The sequence below is a fragment of the Cololabis saira genome, chromosome 23 (genome assembly GCF_033807715.1).
Source record: "Cololabis saira isolate AMF1-May2022 chromosome 23, fColSai1.1, whole genome shotgun sequence".
NCBI lineage: Eukaryota > Metazoa > Chordata > Actinopteri > Beloniformes > Belonidae > Cololabis > Cololabis saira.
In genome coordinates, this window is record NC_084609.1 from 26,307,049 (window position 1) to 26,328,934 (window position 21,886).

The 21,886-nt window shown below is 45.2% G+C and overlaps 1 protein-coding gene across 2 annotated transcripts in view; it reads left to right on the forward strand.

Moving 5' to 3' along the window:
• Positions 1–21,886, forward strand: part of ano2b (anoctamin 2b) — a 90,031-nt gene that overhangs the window by 11,615 nt on the left and 56,530 nt on the right. For both annotated transcript variants that reach the window (XM_061714535.1, XM_061714534.1), the window contains 11 exons: positions 10,108–10,206; positions 11,552–11,703; positions 13,156–13,210; positions 13,297–13,348; positions 15,749–15,804; positions 15,931–15,978; positions 16,662–16,726; positions 18,357–18,491; positions 19,032–19,192; positions 20,839–20,921; positions 21,058–21,144. In XM_061714535.1, the coding sequence (XP_061570519.1) occupies positions 10,108–10,206; positions 11,552–11,703; positions 13,156–13,210; positions 13,297–13,348; positions 15,749–15,804; positions 15,931–15,978; positions 16,662–16,726; positions 18,357–18,491; positions 19,032–19,192; positions 20,839–20,921; positions 21,058–21,144 (993 nt within the window). The remainder of the gene's footprint in view (positions 1–10,107; positions 10,207–11,551; positions 11,704–13,155; positions 13,211–13,296; positions 13,349–15,748; positions 15,805–15,930; positions 15,979–16,661; positions 16,727–18,356; positions 18,492–19,031; positions 19,193–20,838; positions 20,922–21,057; positions 21,145–21,886) is intronic.

The following is a 21,886-nucleotide window of genomic DNA, read 5'->3' on the forward strand; positions in this document are numbered from 1 at the left end:
TAATCGTACTCTTTCTGTGAATGTGTGTGCAGGAGTTGCAGGCAAAGAGCACGGACGTTGACCATACCTGCAGGTTTGCTGCTCGATATTCACTCAAACAGACAATCAGATATCATTTAGCCGCGGTGCTCCACATGGAAGCTATTGCATTAGGTAGAACCTCGTTTGGCATTAATCTATCACTATTATTGCATGGCGAGCAGAATGGGAAGATGCTTATTGAGGCTGATTCTCTAATTTGTAACAAATGAGCTGACATCATGGGGACAGGGCATTCGCTGCGGACCTGTTTGTGTACGCCGGGATTAAGTGTGAGCCAAAAGGGTTTAACGGTTGCACTTTTTGAGAGATTAAGGTTAATCTTAGAGCTTGGTTAATGCAATTTTGCTATTGAATAATGGATTTCAAATCTCACATTAAATCTGTTAGGATGTTGAAATATTTAGCCCATTTAGCAGCTCGTCTGGCCCGCAGGAAGTTTAGCAGGGATCATAAAACTGTAATATATTACTTTTTGCACAGAGGATATTTTTGTTTGGCCTCCATCTTTCTGCAAGTTTTAAAAAACCATACCTCACAAATGAAACGTGGGGATGCCAGAAGCATGGATTATTTTAAAAAAATGTCAATTTATTTCCTAGTTTTACTTTATTTGTATAATGCATTCTTCTCTGACCATCAATCTTAGTTTTGACCCTATTTGATATAAGGAATTAGTTTGGTTTCCAGGAGACCAATATTTCTAAAAGGCGCCCAAAATGGTGTGCAGTGGACTAGGAATGCCGATGAATGTTGGTTTTGGAGTAAAACCTGTTGATCTAAGGTGTTTTTAGCAGCCATCTTTGGTGTTTTGAACACAGGCTCTAAGCGATCCGCTCGCTCCCCGCCGTGGCTGCTCCAAATGGCTGGTGTGCTGCTGGAAATGGCTGAGTTCATGGAAATGGAGACCAAGTCAGCTATATCTTTTCTTTTTAATTAAAGAAGTGAGCTAAATTTTCCGGCCCCTGCTGGTGCTCAACCTGTTTCACTTTAGATTAATTGCACGAAGGAAACGGCGAGGTGGCCCAACTTGTTGACTGCGTCTGAGGATTATTCAGCTGACCTACGATCTCTTAGGAACATCCTCTTACACAACACTTTTAATTAAATCAGAGCGACATGTTCATTCAAGCAGTGGAGCTGGGCATTTTCAAGAGAGAGGTGTGTGAGGGGGCAGGATCAGGTGTTTTGTAGCGAACAACCGTCCACGAATATGCTTCACAGGACGAGGAGGACAGCATTCTGCTCACGACACCTTTTTATTTCATGTTTTTCCTGCTAAGTTTTAGGGAAATCCTAATAATGGTGACAATAAACCCAAACAAAATGAATAAATTAGTGCCAAGTGTCAGTGAGGGGGCCTAGCCATTCAACAGGGCCCGGTTTCCATGGCAACTTGTTCTGATCATGTTATAAGTGGCTGAAAGCACCGACAGGAAAAGCATGTTCCTGCTCAGTTCAGGGTCCCTCCTTGATCTAATGACCGAATTAGGTTCTTAATGGACTCCTTCAAGAGGGGGGCGAGCCTGTATGGAGAGTTTGAGTGTTTCTACGTCAAACAGTAGCTGCCACAACCACACTGATGTACAAAATCTAAAGAGTTGACATGATCCAAAGCAACAGAATAGCTGATGAAGTCATCTGCTGATGTAGTTGGAGACTTTGCTGAAGACCCTTCAAATGCAAAACCACCAGTTTAGTGCAGCCATGCTGCAATGCTGCCTTTTCCAGTAACTCAACAAGTTGCGTAACCAATCAACAGCACAATTGAACAATGATATGACCGTAGCAACAAAATGAAGTAACTTCTAGAGGTTAAGTTGCCTGTGAAGTTTCTAAAATGATTCATCGGACAGATTGAATGATGAGATGGACTCACTTTCATGGGTTGGAATATGTGAAGAAAGATGAAAGGATTGTCGTTGTTGGATGTGAATTGTGTGTAAGTACCAAAACTCTTACCAGGGTGATGTCTGGACAACTTCTGAATCTGAACTTTTGTTTCAGTTCATTGGATTAATGGGTCAAAGGTTGTTCTGCTAGAAAACTCCTGTGGACCGCAAACACGTCAAAGGAAACACTTGTGATGTGGTTGATGTATGGATGTCGTAATAAAGTGATGGCCACTGTTTCTGGTAATGGATCAAGCTTTGTAAAAGGGATTTTAAATGTACCATTCTTTTGATTCTGCAGAGTTATGGATATCGTTATTTTTAATCAACTCTGTAAAGATTTCAGCTGGCGATATTCATCTATATGAAAACAAAAAATGTTTCCACATACAGCATCATTGATGAGCATTTTATCCATGAAGTTGAAGCTGCGAAAACCGACAGTAATGTGTTCTGTGTCCTGAGATGTGGGCTCTCCTGTCTCTCATCCGTCTCACCCTCTCTTTGCTTCCCCCTGACAGTTCATCCAGCTCCTTCACTCTCACCTCCTCCAGCATCCCACTCTCTTTCACTTCAGCACTCAAAAAACAGAATTGAATTAACTGTGGCTGCTACATTCAGACGATTTTCTGTTATTTTTATACACTTCTTAATTATGTGAAATTACCTCTTTTTTAGTACATCTGGGTTCGTCTATTGGAAACAACAACAAAAATAACACAACTGTGTCAGATGAAGTTACATTTTTCCAGCATTTCGGCATTATCGTCCATCACCATCATCTCTGAGCTTAGCTTTTAACCTGGTTTAATACTTACTTCTTTCATTGTTCGTTGTCATCTAATCTCTGTAAAAGTGGATGTGAACTCTCTTACTTTCTCTCAGCTACAGTTCTGATGTGTGTTTTAAGCCGTGCACATCAGTGCATCAGTTAATCATACACCACTATGCACAAAGCTGTATAGATCTCACCAGTTTGTTCTTCACATTGAACGCCATGGTTTGATGTTGTGGATAAGTAAAACAGAATTATTAAAACAGTCCTTTTTGCTATTCTTTCATAGATTCTCATTTCCTGTCAGCCGTTGTATCTCTGAACAGTGTCAGACCCGGTACGACCCACTGATATACCATTTTACCACTTGAGCGTGACTACGTACTACTTTATGGATTTGCCAAACATCAATGAAGTCAAATTAGAAGAAAATGACCAAGAAAAGGATAAAATGGAAGAAAATCAGACCAGAACGAAGAGATGATGTTTGAAGGAGCTGAGAAGGTTGCAGCATTTTTGCATACATTTATCTACACTGCCATGGTGACCATGAGTAGTGCCAAACCGAAGGGAACACCAGGAAGGCTGAAGAACATCATCTCCAGCCTCCAACATGTTCAGTTGGCATCAGGTTCACACTTCCCCACTAGCGCTGAAGTATCTAACACAACGCAGGGGTGTGGGGGGGCAACCTGGAGTTTACCTAAAATCTTTGTAGCAGGGAGGCATGCTAACGTTTGAAGCCCCAAAAGACGACCCCTGACCTCCACTAATGAATAAACCGACCGAACGGTTTCTTCCACTAAGCTTCCAAGAATCTCCCTCCATTTCCACCTATAACCCAATATAATATAACCCAACAGGTCACTTCTGGCTCCACAACGGCCAAAGGCCAAACTTTGGGCTTCTAAATGGCAGTTTGGATGTTTACTCATCTTGGTTGGGTAGCCCTAACCAGAAAATCAAAGAAAGATATGGTTTTGAATCAGCTGGTTTGCTGTAGCGAATCACATTCGAGCACTAATTGAGTTAAAGGTCAGGGAAAGTGTTTGAACACAATTCAACATAGCATCCCTTACATTCTTGTTTTTATAAGTCTTATTTATATACTTGAATTATCCTTTAGAAAGATGTGTTCTGTGTGAAATACTATTGTTTCTATGGGGGTGGGGGGGGGGGGGGGGGGGATATATGGAAAAGAAAATATCAGTATGTCCCATTTTGGAATCGATCAAACACATTTTCTATGTTGGCTGGAAAATAATTCCGTTTCAGCTACGAACTGTTTTTTCTTCCATTTTATCCATAAAACTACTGTGATTGTTGAGCACTTTGTGTCTCCAAAAGTCAGGCGACTAACCTTTGTTCATTTATCTAGATTTATCTAGATTTATCTAGATTTAGATGGAGAACCAAAGCTAAAATGCTAATGCTACGTTACCCACGTTGGCTACGTTGCTAGCAGAGCAACAGCTGCAGCAGCTTTGGTTTTACATTGGCATGTTCAGGTACAATATTGATCCCACATCCCAGTTTGTGTACAGATAGTTAGTTGAATACTTTTGTGTTTTCCTGTTTGTTTAAAGAACAACTTGTAAGCACAAATAATCAGCTTATTATTACATAGGTTTCTGTCCTGCAAAGATTTGTGTGAAAAAGGAAGTACTCCTCTTATTTAATCGCCAGAGAAAATAAGATTAGTTTGGGTTATTTATCGCACAGAATTGACAAAATGTAGAAGCAGTGTTAAAAACTACTGGCAGTAAGTACCTCCTCTGCTAACTAAATAAGCACCGGCCAGGTGCTGCTAGTCAAGTGTTTCTGGTCAACCCATCAGGAACAGAAGTGTGAGTACCTCCAATAAAATAGATCTGCAACATTTATGTCCGTTAACACAGCGCCCGAGAGGAAAGACATCCACAATGAACTTGCTGCAGTAAATCTGGAAGGGTCACAAGGCCATTTCCACACAATTTGGAGTCCATTGTTCTACAGTGACAAAGATAATTTACTTGTGGAAAATGTGAAGGTTGATGTCCCAGTAAGTAACACTGCTCGGTCAGAACGCCTGATGGTCAGAAAAAAGCAAAACCTCTGATGTCTATAGATAGATAGTCTATCGATTAGCGTATCAAAGTTCTTGAGAGTACACTAACAGAAACCTTCTAAGATAAACATGGAGTACTTTGATCTGTAAAGTTGCATCGGAATAAAACCCAAGACTTATGTAACGATACCATTTGGACAGAAAAGACGAAAATGAGGACTTTTGTCCACAATGCACACATTTGGTGAAACACAAACACCTGAAACTAAGTGTCAAGCAGGTGGACGGGCGGTGTTCTGGACTGGTTTTGCCGCCGCATTCAATTCAATTTTATTTATATAGCGTCTATTACAACAGAAGTTGTCTCTAGGCGCTTTCCAGAGACCCAGATCATGAGCCCGAGCAATTATTACATACTGTAAACATAACATAATGACCTTGAGCACCTACTCGTCATTGAATGGACCACAAATATTGCTTTCTACTTTAATTCTTGAGTGAAATGCAAGACCAATGTTCCAACAGGCAAAACTGGGCTGAACTTTTGTGTGGCATCAAGGGAATGAAATAGCAAAGCTGCAACACAATACCCACAAACAGAGAACTCAATGAACAGTGTGAAGAAAATGGGCGCCTGAGTTCCCCCCCAGAGACTGTTGGGGAGACTGCTAATATGATAATATTATATAATTTATAACATAATAGAACATTCTGATCTGAAACTATTGCTGCTACAGGTGTTTTGTGTGAGCTTCTGAATCAATGGGTGTAATTAATTTTTTATGCACATCTGCATTATGGCCTTGTTTTGGGTTCTTCGTTACATGCACATGTATTTATTTTTCAGCTGATATGGTATTTGAGGCTGGTTTATATTTATTATGGTCCCTGAACGATCCTGGTAAAGTATAACCGTAGGATTGTAAGAGAGGAAGTTTTTTTCTTCTCCAAATGACTGAAGATGACGTGGTAAAAGACGTCTGTTTCTGTGTCCTCTCATGTTTTTGCTATACTTTTCTGTAAAGCCACGCCAACACCTAACTGATCATTGTGTCAGACTCCACACCCCCCCAACCAAAGATACCCCTGGCTGCGACCTAGTTAACCCCCCCTACAGAGATAGAGAGCTAATTGGAAATCCTGCTACTAATTAACCTTCTCCAGGCTAAAAGGTATTTATATCCGTCGCTTTTTGGTGGAGCAACGAGAAAAAAGGGAAGAGAGGTTGAGGAGGGGAGTTGAGGAGGGGTGAATGAGATAAATGTTGAGGAAGCAGGTGATAGAGGATGATGGTAGAAAATAGGCCCAAAAATGGGGACGTGAACCAAGTCAGAAAGCATTAATAATTCATTTCTAATTCCTTAAATTTGTGTCTGATGAAGGAGGGGCCATGAGCAAGCCAGTCCATTTCTGGCTTGCAAGACTTTCTGATGTCAGTTTTCTGCTCTCTGACTTTGCATTTACTTCATACAGTAGAATCAACCTGCAGCTCATTTGCTCCAAATAACGAGTTCCCTCTTTTCCAGAAGCTAAGAGAAAGACCATAACAAACAAGAATCTAGGTCAGTCAGATAAGGAGGCACCTTATCTTCTTTGCATGTAATTTATCTGAGTCAGAAAAACACAATACAATAAACAACAATAAACTTGCAGAAAAACTAACGAAAACAACAATGCTAACACAATTGTTTAGCCTTAAAGTGCAACTACTAAGTTAGATCACCTTATGAACTCAAGCATCTTGCTGGTGTTTTGCAGGATTATTAGCAGATGTTACTTGGCTTTTCCTCTTTTCCTCCTGTAAAGTTCTTTCTGACCCGCTTGGATAACTTGGAATCACGTAAGCATTGGTTCCAATAGCAAAACGAGTTGAAATGATTGAACATGCATGGATGCATGCTTATATATTTGTATTAGTAGTACAGGTTTTACAAAGTATACCTGTTCATTTTTCATTCGAATGTTCCCACTTCTAAATCCTCTCTATAGTTTATTACTCTTAGCATTGTGACTAGAAGACCCAGGCTAGTCACCTGTATATGTTTTATTGTGTTTAGGCAGTCATTTAATAAAGATGTTTTATTGCTTGATGTCAAACAGCAGAACAATCAATCATCACCTGTATTTGTAGAGTAGTTTTATGTGTCTCACAGTGTATAACCCAGTGTTTAACCTTTGCTGGACAAGCTGCTGCAAAAAATCAGGGCAGATTTTAAGAGTATTCCCACTTCTGCTGTCCCGCCGTCTAGACATCTGTGTTTCCACTCATCTGTGCTGCTCACACACGTCGGCTTTGATCTTGTTTTAGTGGCACACTCAGCTGAGCAAACCGGGCAAAACTGTTGGCACAAAGACAACTACGAGAGGCTCTTTCCAAGCAAACAGTTCTAAAGGCTCGCTGAGCGTAACTGGAACTGCTTCCCGAAAAACAACATACCTGTACCTCCAATGTCAGTTTTGCACAGCAGAAGGAAAAGCTGAAGTAATGTAACAGACACCTGCAGTTGGTAGACGAGACAAACTCACACTGTTCCACTGTTGCATATCGGCTCAAGAGACCCTGAGCTTCAATTTCTGTTTATTCTGTTTCAATTTTAATGATTTAATGATTTTCAGCTCCGAAGACCCCCCAATAGTCGTGGAGGTTACTGCTTTCTTTTTAGTGCACTGTCCGACACTTATACTTGTTCAGACTCTTGCTCAATCACTCTTTATGTGATGTTAAATACTTGCTCTCATATGGATGACGTGGTACAGGGATGGTACTGCAGTTTTTCTTGCAGTGATCAATACAGACGCTGCATTTTTGTTGTTAATCATGACACTCTTAAATTGTCAGCAGCAGTCAGTGTTGAGTGACATCATCGTAGTCCCCCTCCTCCTGGGAAGGTACCTAAAATATAAAAACAGTTCTATGAAAAATGATAAGCTGCACTTCCTAGGATTAGGACACAAAAAGAGAAGCTACACTCTCCCGTAGTTATAGGAACAGTGAAGGACGTCTAAAAGTGCCTAATGCACCCATGAGATTGATGAATCAGATTTGTTCATGCTAGGTACACAAGAAAGATGATTGATGCAGGTTTGACACAGTTCTGCAAGTGTGGATTAAATTTTGCAATGACAGTTGTGGCTACCACTTCTTTGCACAGGCACCAGTCGACCTGTCACCTCTAGGTGCACTTCATTCATCAGAAATGCAGCAGTTGGGCTGGACGGTGAACTGTTCAAGTAAAGAGTCAGAATGACCTCATCAGCCACATGGTCACTCTTTCTACCGCTTCTCTCCAGGTTTCTTCTGAGGTTCAGGCCATAATACGACCGCAGAGTCTGATCATACAAGATGAACTGATAACACATGGCAACAATCCGTCTTTCCTTCATTGTGCCCGCTATTGGCTGCAGTTGGACCCACAATTAAGATCAAATAAGTTCTGCGTCACCCCATTCAGAGTCAGTGGATGTCACCGCTGTTGACCCCTGTAATCTGAACCGGGGACCAGAGCGCGTCTTCTGCCAAAAACCAGTACTCCATCTTGTGAGTTTAATGACTATACTTCACATTGAAACAGCTGTAATGGATTTTCTTTGGCTGTGCTCTCTAGTAGGGGTGTGAAAAAATATCAATATGGCAATATATTGCAATACTTTGCCAACCTATTCAAACATTGTTTTGTCATATCCTTATATTGATTTTTTTTTTTAAAGATTTTGTGGCTCTAGTGGCCTTTATTCAGAGTGTAGAGAGAGAGAGGGGATGGGATTTGAACCTGCGACTGCTGCAGGAGGACTCTAGCCTCAGTACATGGCCCGCTTGCTTTAACCACCCAACAGCTTCTTTTATTGACTTATTAGGAAAAACATATTCCACGTTTTTCTCAGGTTGCGAATAAAATTACTTCTGCTCCTCCACTCCGATAGATACCAACCCATGTTTTTGAATAAGTTAACAAAGTAAAACACTTTGATATATCACAATGTTACAATAGGTATCGTATCGTGACACATGTATCGGGATACGTATCGTATCGTGAGATACTTGCCAATGCATATCCATAATACTCTCAACATAAAACCAGACAACATACCTCCTACTTAACTCACCTTTGCAAAGATGATGGAAAAGAACAGTTTAGTCTGAGTGTCCTGATACAAACCCCGTCCTTACATGACTGATGTTAACTAATGCACATAAAGACATTAAAACTAATTTATGACTTTCTACTGTATTTATGTGTAAGACTGTTTTATAACACATATTTTATTCAAAGCTGCTTGAAGTGCGCTGGATTTATTGTGTGGGATAAAAGTCTGTGGATGTGAGGGGGAGATGCTGCTGTATTATGAGAGGAGTGATAGTGACAGTCGGTGAGTCTCCCAGCCAGTGACTGAAGCTGCGTTCGGCAGCGGCAGAAGATACAGTAATATATGCGAGGGGGGAGGGCGCCGACAGGGAGGCAGAGATCTCAGGAGAGTAGGAGTCGAGGGAGGAGAAAGGGCACCGTTTCAGGTTTCTACCGTTGGCCATGCCACCTTTCTCTTCTCACTCCACCCCCCTCTTACAGACGCTGATGGGGGTCTGAGGAGGCTAAGGTTACCCGCCTGTCATCCCCCGCTGTCTCTGCTGTCTTTCATTTCTGCTCACATTTTCACTCACGCCACAAACCAACTCCGAGAGGGCTGCTGCTTAGATTTTAGCAGAACTTTTTCTGCTGAAACGCACGTTTCGGACACATCCCTCATCCACTAGCAGAACAAGCGAGATGGGGATTTCATCTGAAGCCCGCTGCGTCATTTCTCACCAGCAACAAAACAAAAATGTGTCAGGATGAGGCGGCAACAACAAAGCAGCGACACGAACAGCTCCGGGCTTTGCTTTGGGAGCCGAGGCAGCATCTATCTTTCATAAACACCAGAACATTGTGGGCCAAACTGGTTTGAAAAAGTGTTTGAGTGGCTCAGAAAAGTGACAAGGGCGGCTCGCACCTGACTCACAGTTTGAACAGAGTGCAGGGTCACCAGAGCAGTTGGTTTGCACCTCTGGAGGCCGATTGGGGAGTCTGCAGGCTCAAACAGCACGTTTCACGGTCTGTGCCCATAAAACAAAGTCTGCTGTTTTGGATTGCCGAGCAGCATGGACAGATGGTCTGGTGAGCCATTTTTAAACAGCACACGGTTCCAGCCAACTGATCTGGTAATATATTTCATAAAACATAAAAGGAAAATTCTGCACAATTATTTTGAGGAAGCAACCCTGTTCCTGCGGCTTTGAGGGATGGCTGTTTTTCCTCTTCTAAGATCTAGGATATATAAATGATATCATATATTGACGTGACTTTGTCTTTGGTTTGCAGTTTAAGACCCATGGACCCACATTCACACGGATCCATGCACCGTGGCCCGTCCTGTGCAGAGAGGCGGAGTTTCTCAAGATAAAAGTCCCCACCAAGGCGGTAAGATCTTAATACCCGCAGCAGTTGGTATTGTATTAACAAGCAGTGTACAGAGACTAAGGAGATGTTTGTTGGTTTATTTTTGTTGTCCCTGCGGTGAAAGACAAAGCAAGCCAAGCATGGTGGTGGAATAGCCACGGTTAAAGGTTGTTTCGGGACTTGGGCAGCCGGCTGTCATTGAGTCGATCTCAAGCTTCTCTTAAAAACAAAGTATTTTAAAGGCAAACGTGAGACCTTCCCTCCAGTAGTTTGGGCAAAGCTGAGTCTTGCAGCAGGGCAGTGATCTGTAGCACAGCAGGTCCTCCACATCAGAATACCTGAACAGTAAGAAAACCAGTCAGTGCGGTTCCATGCACATCTAAAAAAAGCTATTAGCAAGAATCCAGCTAAAGATTAAACTGGAATTTCCCAGAAATCCAAGTAAACATGCGCGAGAAGACAATCGATTATTGAGTGAGGTGCGTATGACTCCGCGATGCTAGGTGGCGTCACACGCACTTTTGCGTTGGCGTTTTTCCAGTTCCTTCTTTGTTGTTCATCTTTTTCTTCTCCTTTTCCTTCTTTTCTGTGTTGATATTTTGGTTTTCACAGTGTCGTCACTTCCTGAAGGGGTAGTCCCGGGGTGGTCAGTAGCTCGGCTAAGCGTGGGTTGGTAGACATGCCGGAATAACTCGGATTAGGACGCATTATCTGGCACTAACAGCTCGATCTCAAGAGCTTCCGTTCTGATCGACTACAGCTCGGCTTAGGTGTATACGTGGCTGTTAAAAATTAGATATTGGTCGAATTAAGGCAACAATTCCACCTTCTGTTAGTGCATGTAAATGTACTGACTGTTTTGAAATGGCCCAATTAAAGTCCAAAGACGTCTTAAATGCTGAGAAGAGTTCAGAAACTGAGACAGACGAAAGGTCCAGAATTCCTCCGCAACAATGTTAGACTCATGTAGTTATGCAGGAAATGACTGGTTCAAGTTGTCGCTGCTAAAGGTGCTAAATCATGGGGATACTTAGTATTACTCACATTTTTATTAAAAACATATAGTGGCAGAAAAAAGTTTGTTGTTGATATTCAGACTCACTACAATCAAATGATTGTTAGGATGTTTATGTACAAAAACAAGATTAAACGAGGGGGTACATGGCAATAAGAAGATACTTTGATTGGAGAAAATCAAAGGGTACAAACATCTAAATTCAGGAATCAGATGATTTTGAAACTGGCCGCTCTGTTAGGTACACCCGGTAAACCCAATAAAACGGGTGGTGAGTGTGTAACGTTGACGCTACGATATGACATTTAACCTGTGGGGAGATCACCTTGTTTGTCCGAACTGCCGTTGCAGAGTTATGAACTGAGAGAAGAAAGCGGGTTCGGGTCCAGGATGAGCACAGTGTGGAGGAAAGTGAAGCAGCCCTTCCAGCCCAAAGTATCCCATCAGGACCAGGGAAGCACCAAGTTCCTCTCTCACTGCTTCTCCAGGGACAAGCTCCACCTGTAAGACGCACATCCATCCACCCTTTCTGTCCATCCATCCATCCATCTATCCATCCATGATGCTGTTGAAAGGACCTCTTGTTACATATGACAAAAAAACAAACACTTTCACTTACTTAGAGGTCATCGAATAAACTCGATGTACATAATTCTTTGTACTTTTGGAATTCAGGTTGAAGTTTCTTGGGGAACAATACCCCCTCTTTTGTTTTTACACCCAAGAAGTCACCATCTGTACGTTGCAGATTTTCCGAGTCACTTCTGGACCTTTGATTCTTAGTTTTGAAATATCAAAAAGAATGTCTGTATTTTCAAACGTTGACGTATATTTTGAATAGTTTTTGGTCATATTGCGCCCTGCATGCTTTTTCATAGAGATTTGTTGCTCTGTCCATTAAATGAGAGCCGTATAAACCCGTGCTGTACGTAAAAGGTTAAATGCAGGGTTGGCAATACGAAAGCACGGCTTCTTCTCGGAACAGGGATTCCTTCTTCTTGCTTCTTGGATGTTAATATGCCGTTGACTCCTGAATTCGTGTTGGGAGTGAGCTACCGTCTCAAGACTGAGGGAAGAATGGACTGGGAGATGCTAGGGTGGGTGGGTGTGGCCACTGCAGTGGTACCGACTCCTCACCAGCCTCTTGTGCTGAAGAGAGAGTTGAGCATTCTCTTTTTACTGGTCAATCTTTGTTCCTACCTTCAACTAGGTAGTTGTAGTAGTAGTAGATCTGCTGCTCCACACTGAAAGGGGTTCACTGAGGTGGTCTGTGCAGCTGGTTAGGATGGATGGATTGATGGATGGATGGATGGATGGATGGATGGATGGATGGATGGATGGATGGATGGATGGATGGATGGATGGATGGATGGATGGATGGATGGATGGATGGATGGATGGATGTATGCATGGATGGATGGATGGATGGATGAATGGATGAATGGATGGGAGGATGGATGGATGGATGGATGGATGCATGGATGCATGCATGGATGGATGGATGGATGGATGGATGGATGGATGGATGGATGGGTGGATGGATGGATGCGTGGATGGATGGATGGATGGATGGATGGATGGATGGATGCATGGATGGATGGATTGGAGGAGGGATGGATGGATGGATGGATGGATGGATGGATGGGTGGATGGATGGATGGATAGATGGTTGGATGGATGGATGGGTGGATGGGTGGATGGATGGATGGATGGATGGATGGATGGATGGGTGGATGGATGGATGCGTGGATGGATGGATGGATGGATGGATGCATGGATGGATGGATTGGAGGAGGGATGGATGGATGGATGGATGGATGGATGGATGGATGGGTGGATGGATGGGTGGATGGATGAATGGATGGATGGTTGGATGGTTGTATGGATGGATGGATGGTATATAAGACCCCCCATTTCCCATCATTAGCATCATTGGCTGGTTGTGTTTCTTTCAGATACAACATCACGTCTAAAGACACATTCTTTGACAACGCCACGAGGGGCAGAATAGTAAGTATTTTTTTACCACCTTTATCTCTTCCTTCTTCATATCAGTTTTGATATTTTCAGTCTGAATGATCTGAATTCCCCCACAGGTGTACGAGATCCTGAGACGGACGGTGTGCGTGCGAACATGTCAGACTATAGGTGAGGATGCAGACACGACCAGCAGGAGGCGCCCCTGAGCCGCGGCCTCGCTCTGCTGCGTGTTTGAAACACGTCTGAAACACGTCTGAAACAATCGATTGTTTTTGTTACGTCCGGCATAAACTGCAGCAGCAGCAACAACATGCAACAGTACCAAGTAAACAGGTGGTAAAAGGACGTACAAGGTGGAGCACCAGTATTGTGGTTCAGGTGGAAACGCCGGCAGCAGCGGTTCCACCGCCACTGCGACCCAGATCCTTCTGCTATGCTCTCGAGTGGTTCGAAGGTAGGGGCTGTACAACTGGAGCACGCAGCCAAACACGTCCAACCGGGCCCGGGGCTGCTTTTACTTCTTACACCCCTTTTCCACCAAACCAGTTCCAAACTGGCTGGTTCTGGGCCAGTGCTGAGTTTGGAACTGGGCTTTCTGTTTCCACGGATAAAGAACTAGCTCCACGCCAGAAAAAGTGGGAAAGAGGAAAGAACCGCTTATGTAAGCGGAGGGGGCGGAGTCCGGAGTTGGGGCGGAGACCATCGGCAAAAGCAAGACTACGAGACGGCGACATTTTCAAATAAGCGACCAATTAATCTGGATGCAGCAAAGCAGCAGTGGTCTGAGGAGGAGACAACCTGTCTTTTAGCAATATGGTCCACGGAGGGTGCTACGTGGACCAAGTCTGTATTAGAGCAAATACGTTGTTGCTTCAACTTTCGCGCAAATGCAGCAATGTAATGACGTGCCCCCCCTCAGCACCCGAGCTATGGAAAAACAAACCGGTTCTCAGCTGGTTCGCAAGTTGAACGAGTTGTGAACCAGCACCAGCACTGGCCCAGAACCAGCTCTGGAACCGGTTTGGTGGAAAAGGGGTATTAGAGAGACTTCTGGTTGCCTGGACGGCGCTCGTTAGGAAGCCCAAAACAAGGGTAGACGGTCCTCCTTCAGTTTAGACTTCATCCTAGGACCAGGCCCTGGAAGGTCACTGCCCCCCATGTCTCAAACACACTCTCCATCCATTTGAATCAGGTGTGTTAAAGCAAGTAACCATGTAAAACATGCAGGATGCTGGCCCCTGAGGACAGAAATGATATGGTTCAGATTTGAGATGGTCATGGCTGGTACGTCACATGTCACATGACTCTTCTATCACATTCATGACTTGAACAGAATCGGATCAGAACTTGTGTAAAGCTTAACTGAAGAGGCAGAAACGAGCCTCTTGTCAACCTCTGCCCCCTCCCTCGTCCCTCTGACAGCATTGCCTCGCTTCGCTTCTGTAGTCTGTCATCTGAACTCTGAACTTGGTGTTTTTGTCTCCGGGGGACTGTGTGGTGACATCACCACTGCAGCTAGTTCAGACATTGCCCACACGAGGGGGGGGGGGATTCTGTGACAGTCGTGGCAACACTTAAGTCCTGTTTGTTCCCAGAAAAACAGCTCCTTCAACCTCCCGTGTCCTCTTGGTCACGTCAGCAGCAGCGCCGGCTGTCTTTGATGCTTGTGAGCAAAACTGCACAATATCTTTCAAGGAAATGTCGTCTGTGTCAGCAGAGATCCACCACTGTTGGTGTGAGAGTAGTTGTATCGTTCCCGTTCGACCCCCGTTCACCGACTGAAGTGCATATTTGTACAATTAAACGAGCTGCAGATACAGATACAGCGTGCCGCTGATGTCATGCGGCCCATAGGGGCCCAGTTCGTGTCCAGTGTCCACCATATGTCTGGTTGGCCGGGACGCCGCAGCAGACGGTCCCAGCCAGCGGGTACTGACGGAGCTGCAGGGGGGGGCCGGGACAGAAGAGAAAGTTCTGTCCCTGCAACCTCTCCTTCCTCTTCCCCCTTCACTCTCAATACAGAGGAACAGAAACATTGAAACACACACTCACACAGACTCACTCATGCACACGCACACCGTTGCGTTGTTCCATCTCCTCCACAAGTGGGTCACACGTCCTGGGTCAGACTGAGACTGAGGCGGGGCACCTCTGGGAGTCCCGGTTGGTTCTGGCTGATTGAGCGAATGTTCATGCATCTCGGACATATTCGTGTGTGTGTGTATATGTGTGTGTGTGTGTATATATGTGTGTATATGTGTGTGTGCGTGTTAGCACAGCTAATCACTGCAAAGACCCCCTTTTGAGGTGCTGATAATTAATAGATTGAGTTGTTTATGTCATCTGATGCATCACTGACCATCCTGATATTGAGTGGACAGCCCCCCCCTACCATCTGGTACAGTAGGACACCACGTGGTCCCACCTTCTGGTGGTTGGAAAAGTTCATGAACTTACCTGAATGTTGAAAAAACAGCTCTTTTGCCCTCTGCAGCACTTTCAAACCCATTATTTGCTCAACTGCTTTAAAAGTGTAATGTTCAGCTGCTCTGTCCCCGTCTCTTCCAGGCATCAGCACGTTGATCGCTAAGGGAGTGTACGACGCTGCCTTCCCTCTTCACGACGTGAGTCTGAGTTACAACCTCCTTTTGCTGGATCAGAAGTTTTAGTATTAGTATTTCAGTGACTCCCTTTCATGTGCGTGGCCCTGCGCTCTTGTGTTTCACGCTCTGGTCTTGTCTCGTCTCCAGGGCGACTTCAAGGTCCTGGGACACCTGGAGGAGCGGAACGACAGACAGGTGCACTTCCTCACCTACCTTCCTCTGTCTTTGGACTAATCCTCCTCCTCCTCCTCCTCCTCCTCCTCCTCCTCCTCCTCCTCCTCCTCCTCCTCCTCCTCCTCCTCCTCCTCCTCCTCCTCCTCCTCCACCTCCACCTCCATCTCTTCCATCTGTCTTCCCCGTAAAGTCCACAAGCAAGTGACAGTGGTCTGGGCTGATCTGGGGCAGACGGGGAGGTGGGATTTGCTCCTCACCTGAAGAACGACCGTAGCCAATGTTTGAACCTCAAAAACATGGGAGAGAAAGCAGATTTGCACTTCTCTCTTCCATCTTCCCATCTGTCTGACACGTGAACAGATTGGACGAAATATTGTGCACCGGGGGAGCTGTTCTGGGGGACAGAGACGAGAATATAGAGCTGCAGAATAATGTCCCACTAACGTTTCAGGCGGTGCTGAAGGGCAGACCCGACTAGCTAACCCAGAACACATCGTCTTCCTCCTCTCCGAGTGTGGTGCACAAGTCTTCAGGATGAAGCTACTTGCAGCAGCTCCGCAGCTTCATCCGCTGAGGTTTACTTCAGCCAATCACAGCGTTCCTGCCTCCAGATCAGCTGGGCCTCTGAGAACGGCTCTGGACTTACAACATGACAACATCCTCCCACACCGGCTCTGAATCTGCTTCTCTCTGTGTGCTTGCAGCTCCTGCACGAAGAGTGGGCCCGATACTCGGCCTTCTACAAGTACCAGCCCATTGATCTGGTTAGGTAATGTGACCGCGCTGAGCAATGCCCTCCGAGCCCCCAGCGGGCGTCTCGCTAGACGTCTTTCAGTCTTTATTGCCTCATGAGGTGCACGCTTTCCTCTAGTAACCGCCAACAAGCCTCTGCAGCATATTTTAGTCGTGACATAGACTGAAACCAGTGCGTGGCCCGGTTGGTAGGCCAGACTCGAATGGCATGTGACTTCGGTCGTTCTGACCCATGCTGGTCAAGCTGAGCATTGGGTAGCCAACTTCAACTTCGAAGGGTCCTTAAATGGCCCGCAGTAGAAGACTCGGTTGCTCGGTTAGAAGCCGGTGAGCTGGATACAGTCGACCTGGAGACCTTCGTTTAGCCCAGACGAGCAGCCTTCAACCGGGTTCAAACTGTGCTTTTTATTGTTCATTAGCTAAGATTTACACCCAAATCTCTCTGGGCCAACAAGAAGCTAGTTCATGGATGCCCAAGGATGTCCAAGGATGTCCATGGATGTTCAGGGATGTCCAAGGATGTCCAGGGATGTCCAGGAATGTCCAAGGATGTCCAAGGATGTCTATGGATGTTCAGGGATGTCCAAGGATGTCCATGGATGTTCAGGGATGTCCAAGGATGTCCAAGGATGTCCATGGATGTCCATCGATGTCCAGTTCTGGTCCTTGAGGGCCTCTGTCTCTCTGCTTCAGCACATCCGAGTCAGATGGATGGATCAGACTTGTGTCATGCAGTTTTGCAGGAGTCCGTTGAAGACATATTCCTCTGAATCAGTAGTGCTGAAGCAAAGAAACAGCTGAAACCTGCGGGACAGCGTCCCTCGAGGACTGGAACTGGACGTCTCTGACCTACAGGTTTTACCTGGATCACGAAGGTCATAGAGAGAGAAAGTTCAGTGTGGTTGCATGATGCTAGAAAAATTGTATTATTGTACTGAAACTGTTTACATTAGTTGTTTAAAATGCGGTGTAGCAGGGCTAGTGCTACGGGGGTCAACCGACAGGACAGAGGACACAGGTTTTCGTGTAGGAACTCGTTTATTCACTCCTTCACTGCAGACACACATCCACCAGCACCTTCAGCAGAGACCTCTGGCTGGTGTGCAGCCACTTCTTATGAAGGCAGGCAGGGTGGAGAGGTTGATGGGGCACACCTGTGCCCAATCACCTGAGTGGCTGCACCTCCACCCTGCCACATGCGGTAAACCTGTTCGACCAACTGAAATCATTAGTTTTCTCCGATGATCTTGTTGTCTTGGCTCCTTTCTCAGTAACCTGAAGAGTCTGTAAAACTTTGACCATTAGTTTGGTTTCCGAAGCTGAAAAGCTCTTCTTCAGTCCAGGTTGTTCTGACCACGTCAGAGTTCAGTCGGACCTTCTCCACCCAGCTTTCGTACGTGCACAGAGAATAGATACCCGCTTGTGACCCATAGGCGTGAGAGACGCTGGTGTTTCATGCTCCAGTGTTTCCGGAGCATAAAACACCGGAGCTTCCGGTGTTTCGGGTGGTGACCCGCTCATTTAGAGTGGCAATGAAAACCGGTAGGGTGCATAGAGGAGATAAAAACCAGAGCAGGGACAGGAACATGGTGAAAACGCTGAGTTTGCTGCCTCTCACTTTCCCATGTCTAACCTTTGACCCGCAGGAAGTACTTTGGGGAGAAAATCGGCCTGTACTTCGCCTGGCTCGGCGTTTACACCCAGCTGCTCATCCCGGCCTCCATCGTGGGGATCATCGTGTTCGGCTATGGGGTGGCCACCGTGGACACCAACCTACCCAGGTGCGTGCCTGCGGGGCGCCGCGTCGGACGCATCAGGCGCACCCCGTTGCAGACTAACGTTGGAAGAAATCCGTCCACAAATCTCTCATTTCAGTCGGTAGAAAGTGAGCAGGAAAGCATGGTTGCCAGGATGCAGAACATCTCCATCCACTCACATTCTTACACCCACACCCACCCACACACACACTAGACGGGGATTGCCCGGTACCTGCTGCAGCGGGCTGTAGTCACGGCCGTGTGGGAGGAACACCGGAGGCTGTATTTGCTGTTTGGGTCCAGCCCCAAACACATATTATATTTTTTTATTATAATATATACATATATATATATTAAAATATATATATATATATATATATATATATATATATATATATATATATATATATATATATATATATATATAATATATAATTAATTATTATTAATACTATTATTTACTATTATTACACGCTATTATTTACTGTATGATGTTGAACTGAAAAAAAAAAAAAGAAAAAAAAAATATATACATATGTATGTCTGACTTCTCTCCCACGGCAGCTTGGAGATGTGCAACGAGCACCTCAACTTCACCATGTGTCCCCTGTGTGACGGCGCCTGCGACTTCTGGCACCTGAGCACGGCCTGCGGCACCGCCAGGGCCTCGCACCTCTTCGATAACCCCGCCACCGTCTTCTTCGCCATCTTCATGTCCCTCTGGGGTGAGGTCACGCGTTGTTTCCCATGTGCTCTGCTGCAAGGTCACGTTATTTCTCCTGAAGCTTCCAGGGAACATGGGTGCGAGCGGGCGCCGCTGAAAAATGAAAGGACTGGCCCACATCTGTTTTGACGGGCTCCGGAGGTTTGACTGATGATCACAATGAATATCTGGAGCTTCTGTTCTTGCTGACAGACCCAGTTGATGTGTTTTTAGGACAGCAGAGGGACAGAATACCCAAAAAGTTCTGCTTTTGCTGCATTTTGGAGAATAAAACCTCTGAATTTAGCACTTAGCAATTCAGCACCTCCAGAATCCAGGTGATTTCAGGTGATTGAGAGGAGGCTGTATGATATTTGGTGTTTGGGTCCAGCCCCAAACACTGAAAACTTCTGGAATATTTCGATTTCAACAATTTTGTAGCCCATTTGATAAAAACTCATACAATCCCAATACTTTCCAATACTTTTCTTTTTCAGTGGCGGATATTTTTTGGATGAACTGAACAAAAAAAAAAAAAAAAAAAAAAAAAAAAAAAAAAAAAAAAATTAATTTGGGTCATGTGCAATTTAAAAAAAAAAACAACATATTTGTATGACTCTTTTTAAGCAAGAGAAGTTCTAGTTTTAAACCTCCTTTTTTTGTTAAAGGATGTTTTATTCATTAAAATCAAATCAATATTTACTTATTTAATAGGTGATTTGGGTTTTTTTAATTGGCTTTAGCCTGAAAAGCACTTTAGTCAACACAGGCTGTTGTAAATGTGTTATAGAAATAAACTAAACTTTAGTAGAAGGTCACATGCATGTGGAACTTCTCCGTCCGCCACTGTTCCCAACAGACACACGTGTGTGCAGACATGCACAGGGAGGGAGATCAATAACACTTAGAGGTCTTTTTCACCTCCATATCCACAGAAACTGCAGGTTGGTTCTCTGCTGGGTGTCACAGTCTCTCCGTCTGCTGGAGTGACTCCGGTTCTTTGACAAGGAAACGCTGTGATGTATAACATCTGAACCTGTAAAACGATAGAACCAGGGGAGGGCAGGGAGGTGGAGAAACGGCCGAGCATTGGAACCTCTGCAACACAGCAGGTCTTGTTGCGTGTTTTCAGCAACCGAGAGCACTCTGGGACGCTTTATTCAGCCAACGGGAGACATGATGCATGTGAGGAGTGAAGACCGGGCCGAGCGGTCCGAACTCACAGAGGAGCCGTTGGAGCCCAGACTGCTGACGCCCCTGTTGCTGCCGTCAGCAGAAAGGAACCAGAACACGTATTGTTCTGCTTCCTGCAGTAAAGCGCCAGAGGGCCGGAGGGCCGGAGGGCCCACTGTGACCTAGTCCACCATTTCTACTGCTTGTAATGAACACGTGAGCATCGTAGGAGGGTGTTTTCTGAAGGACTTCTTAGCGGTCACTAATTCATGTGGGGGTTCAGGTGCTTGGCAGTTTTTTTCATTGTGGACTAAATATAATCAGGTCAGCTGCAGTTGTGGGTTTTAGAAGGTCAGGCTGCTGCCACGGGGCGTCTGACCGGCCATTACCTCCAGGGACGGGCTCTGCTCCCCCTCCGGCACCAGTGTGTTGATGCCCGTGTGTGTGTGATGAAGATGCTGATCTCTGGTCCTGCTTGTTGTTGCCTCTGTGCAGCCGTGCTGTTCCTGGAGCACTGGAAGCGCCGCCAGATCAGTCTAAGCTTCAGCTGGGACCTGACCGGCATCGAGGAGGACGAGGTACAAAAACAGCTCACACGTGTGCACACGCACCCCCCCCCCTCACGCTCAGTTTGTTATGGTGATTGATATCATCTTTTATATTATGCATGTAAATATATGTGCAGATACACACTAATACTCTCTCTCCCCTCAGGAGCACCCCCGACCGAGGTATGAGACCATCCTCCTCCAGAAAAAACAGAAGAAGCAGAAGAATACGAAAAAGAAGAAAAAGAACGAGGTAGGAGGATGAAACTTTCTGGCGGTCGTATGTTGGTCGGGGCTGTCGACATCCAGCAGGAAGTTCTGCTCACTGATCGTGTTTCCCTCCACCCGGGACCGGTTCTTTCTCCCGCTGCTGTCGCAGATATTAGCATGAGGAGAGCGATGCAGATTCGGAGTGTAAACTGGGTCAGTCACACTGGGTCAGCCCACGTACTGGCAGATCCCGCCAGCCTCGTCCCACAGATGCTTTTCTCCTCTTGTCTTACACGCGTGCCATTCGTCTCAGAGAAGCGTTCCCTCCATCCTCTCCGCTCAGCCGGCCGGTGGGCTGACGGGGGGGCAGGTGAACGTCTGGCTCCGTTGGAACAGCCTGGGATCTTCATTTCTATTTTACATGATTCAATTCAATTCCATTTATTTGTATAACATCAAATCATAACCAGTCAAAAAGTGATCAGATATCACACATCATAAAATAATGTATAAAAACACAAGCATCAGAAAACATCAGCATCGGAGAAACGGAAGAAGAGCAAAACATCCCAAAAACACAGTAACATCAGGCTAGCTGACTCTAAGCAGAGGAGTTTTCATAGAGGAAGGTCTTAAGCCGACTCTTAAAGGCAGAGAGTGTTTCCGCCTCTCGGACCAAGACTGGAAGATTATTCCAGAGGTTAAGGGCCTAAATTTGAAGCTCTGCCTCCCATTCTGCTTTTGGAGACTGTAGGAATCAGAAGTAATCTTGCATTCTTTGAGCG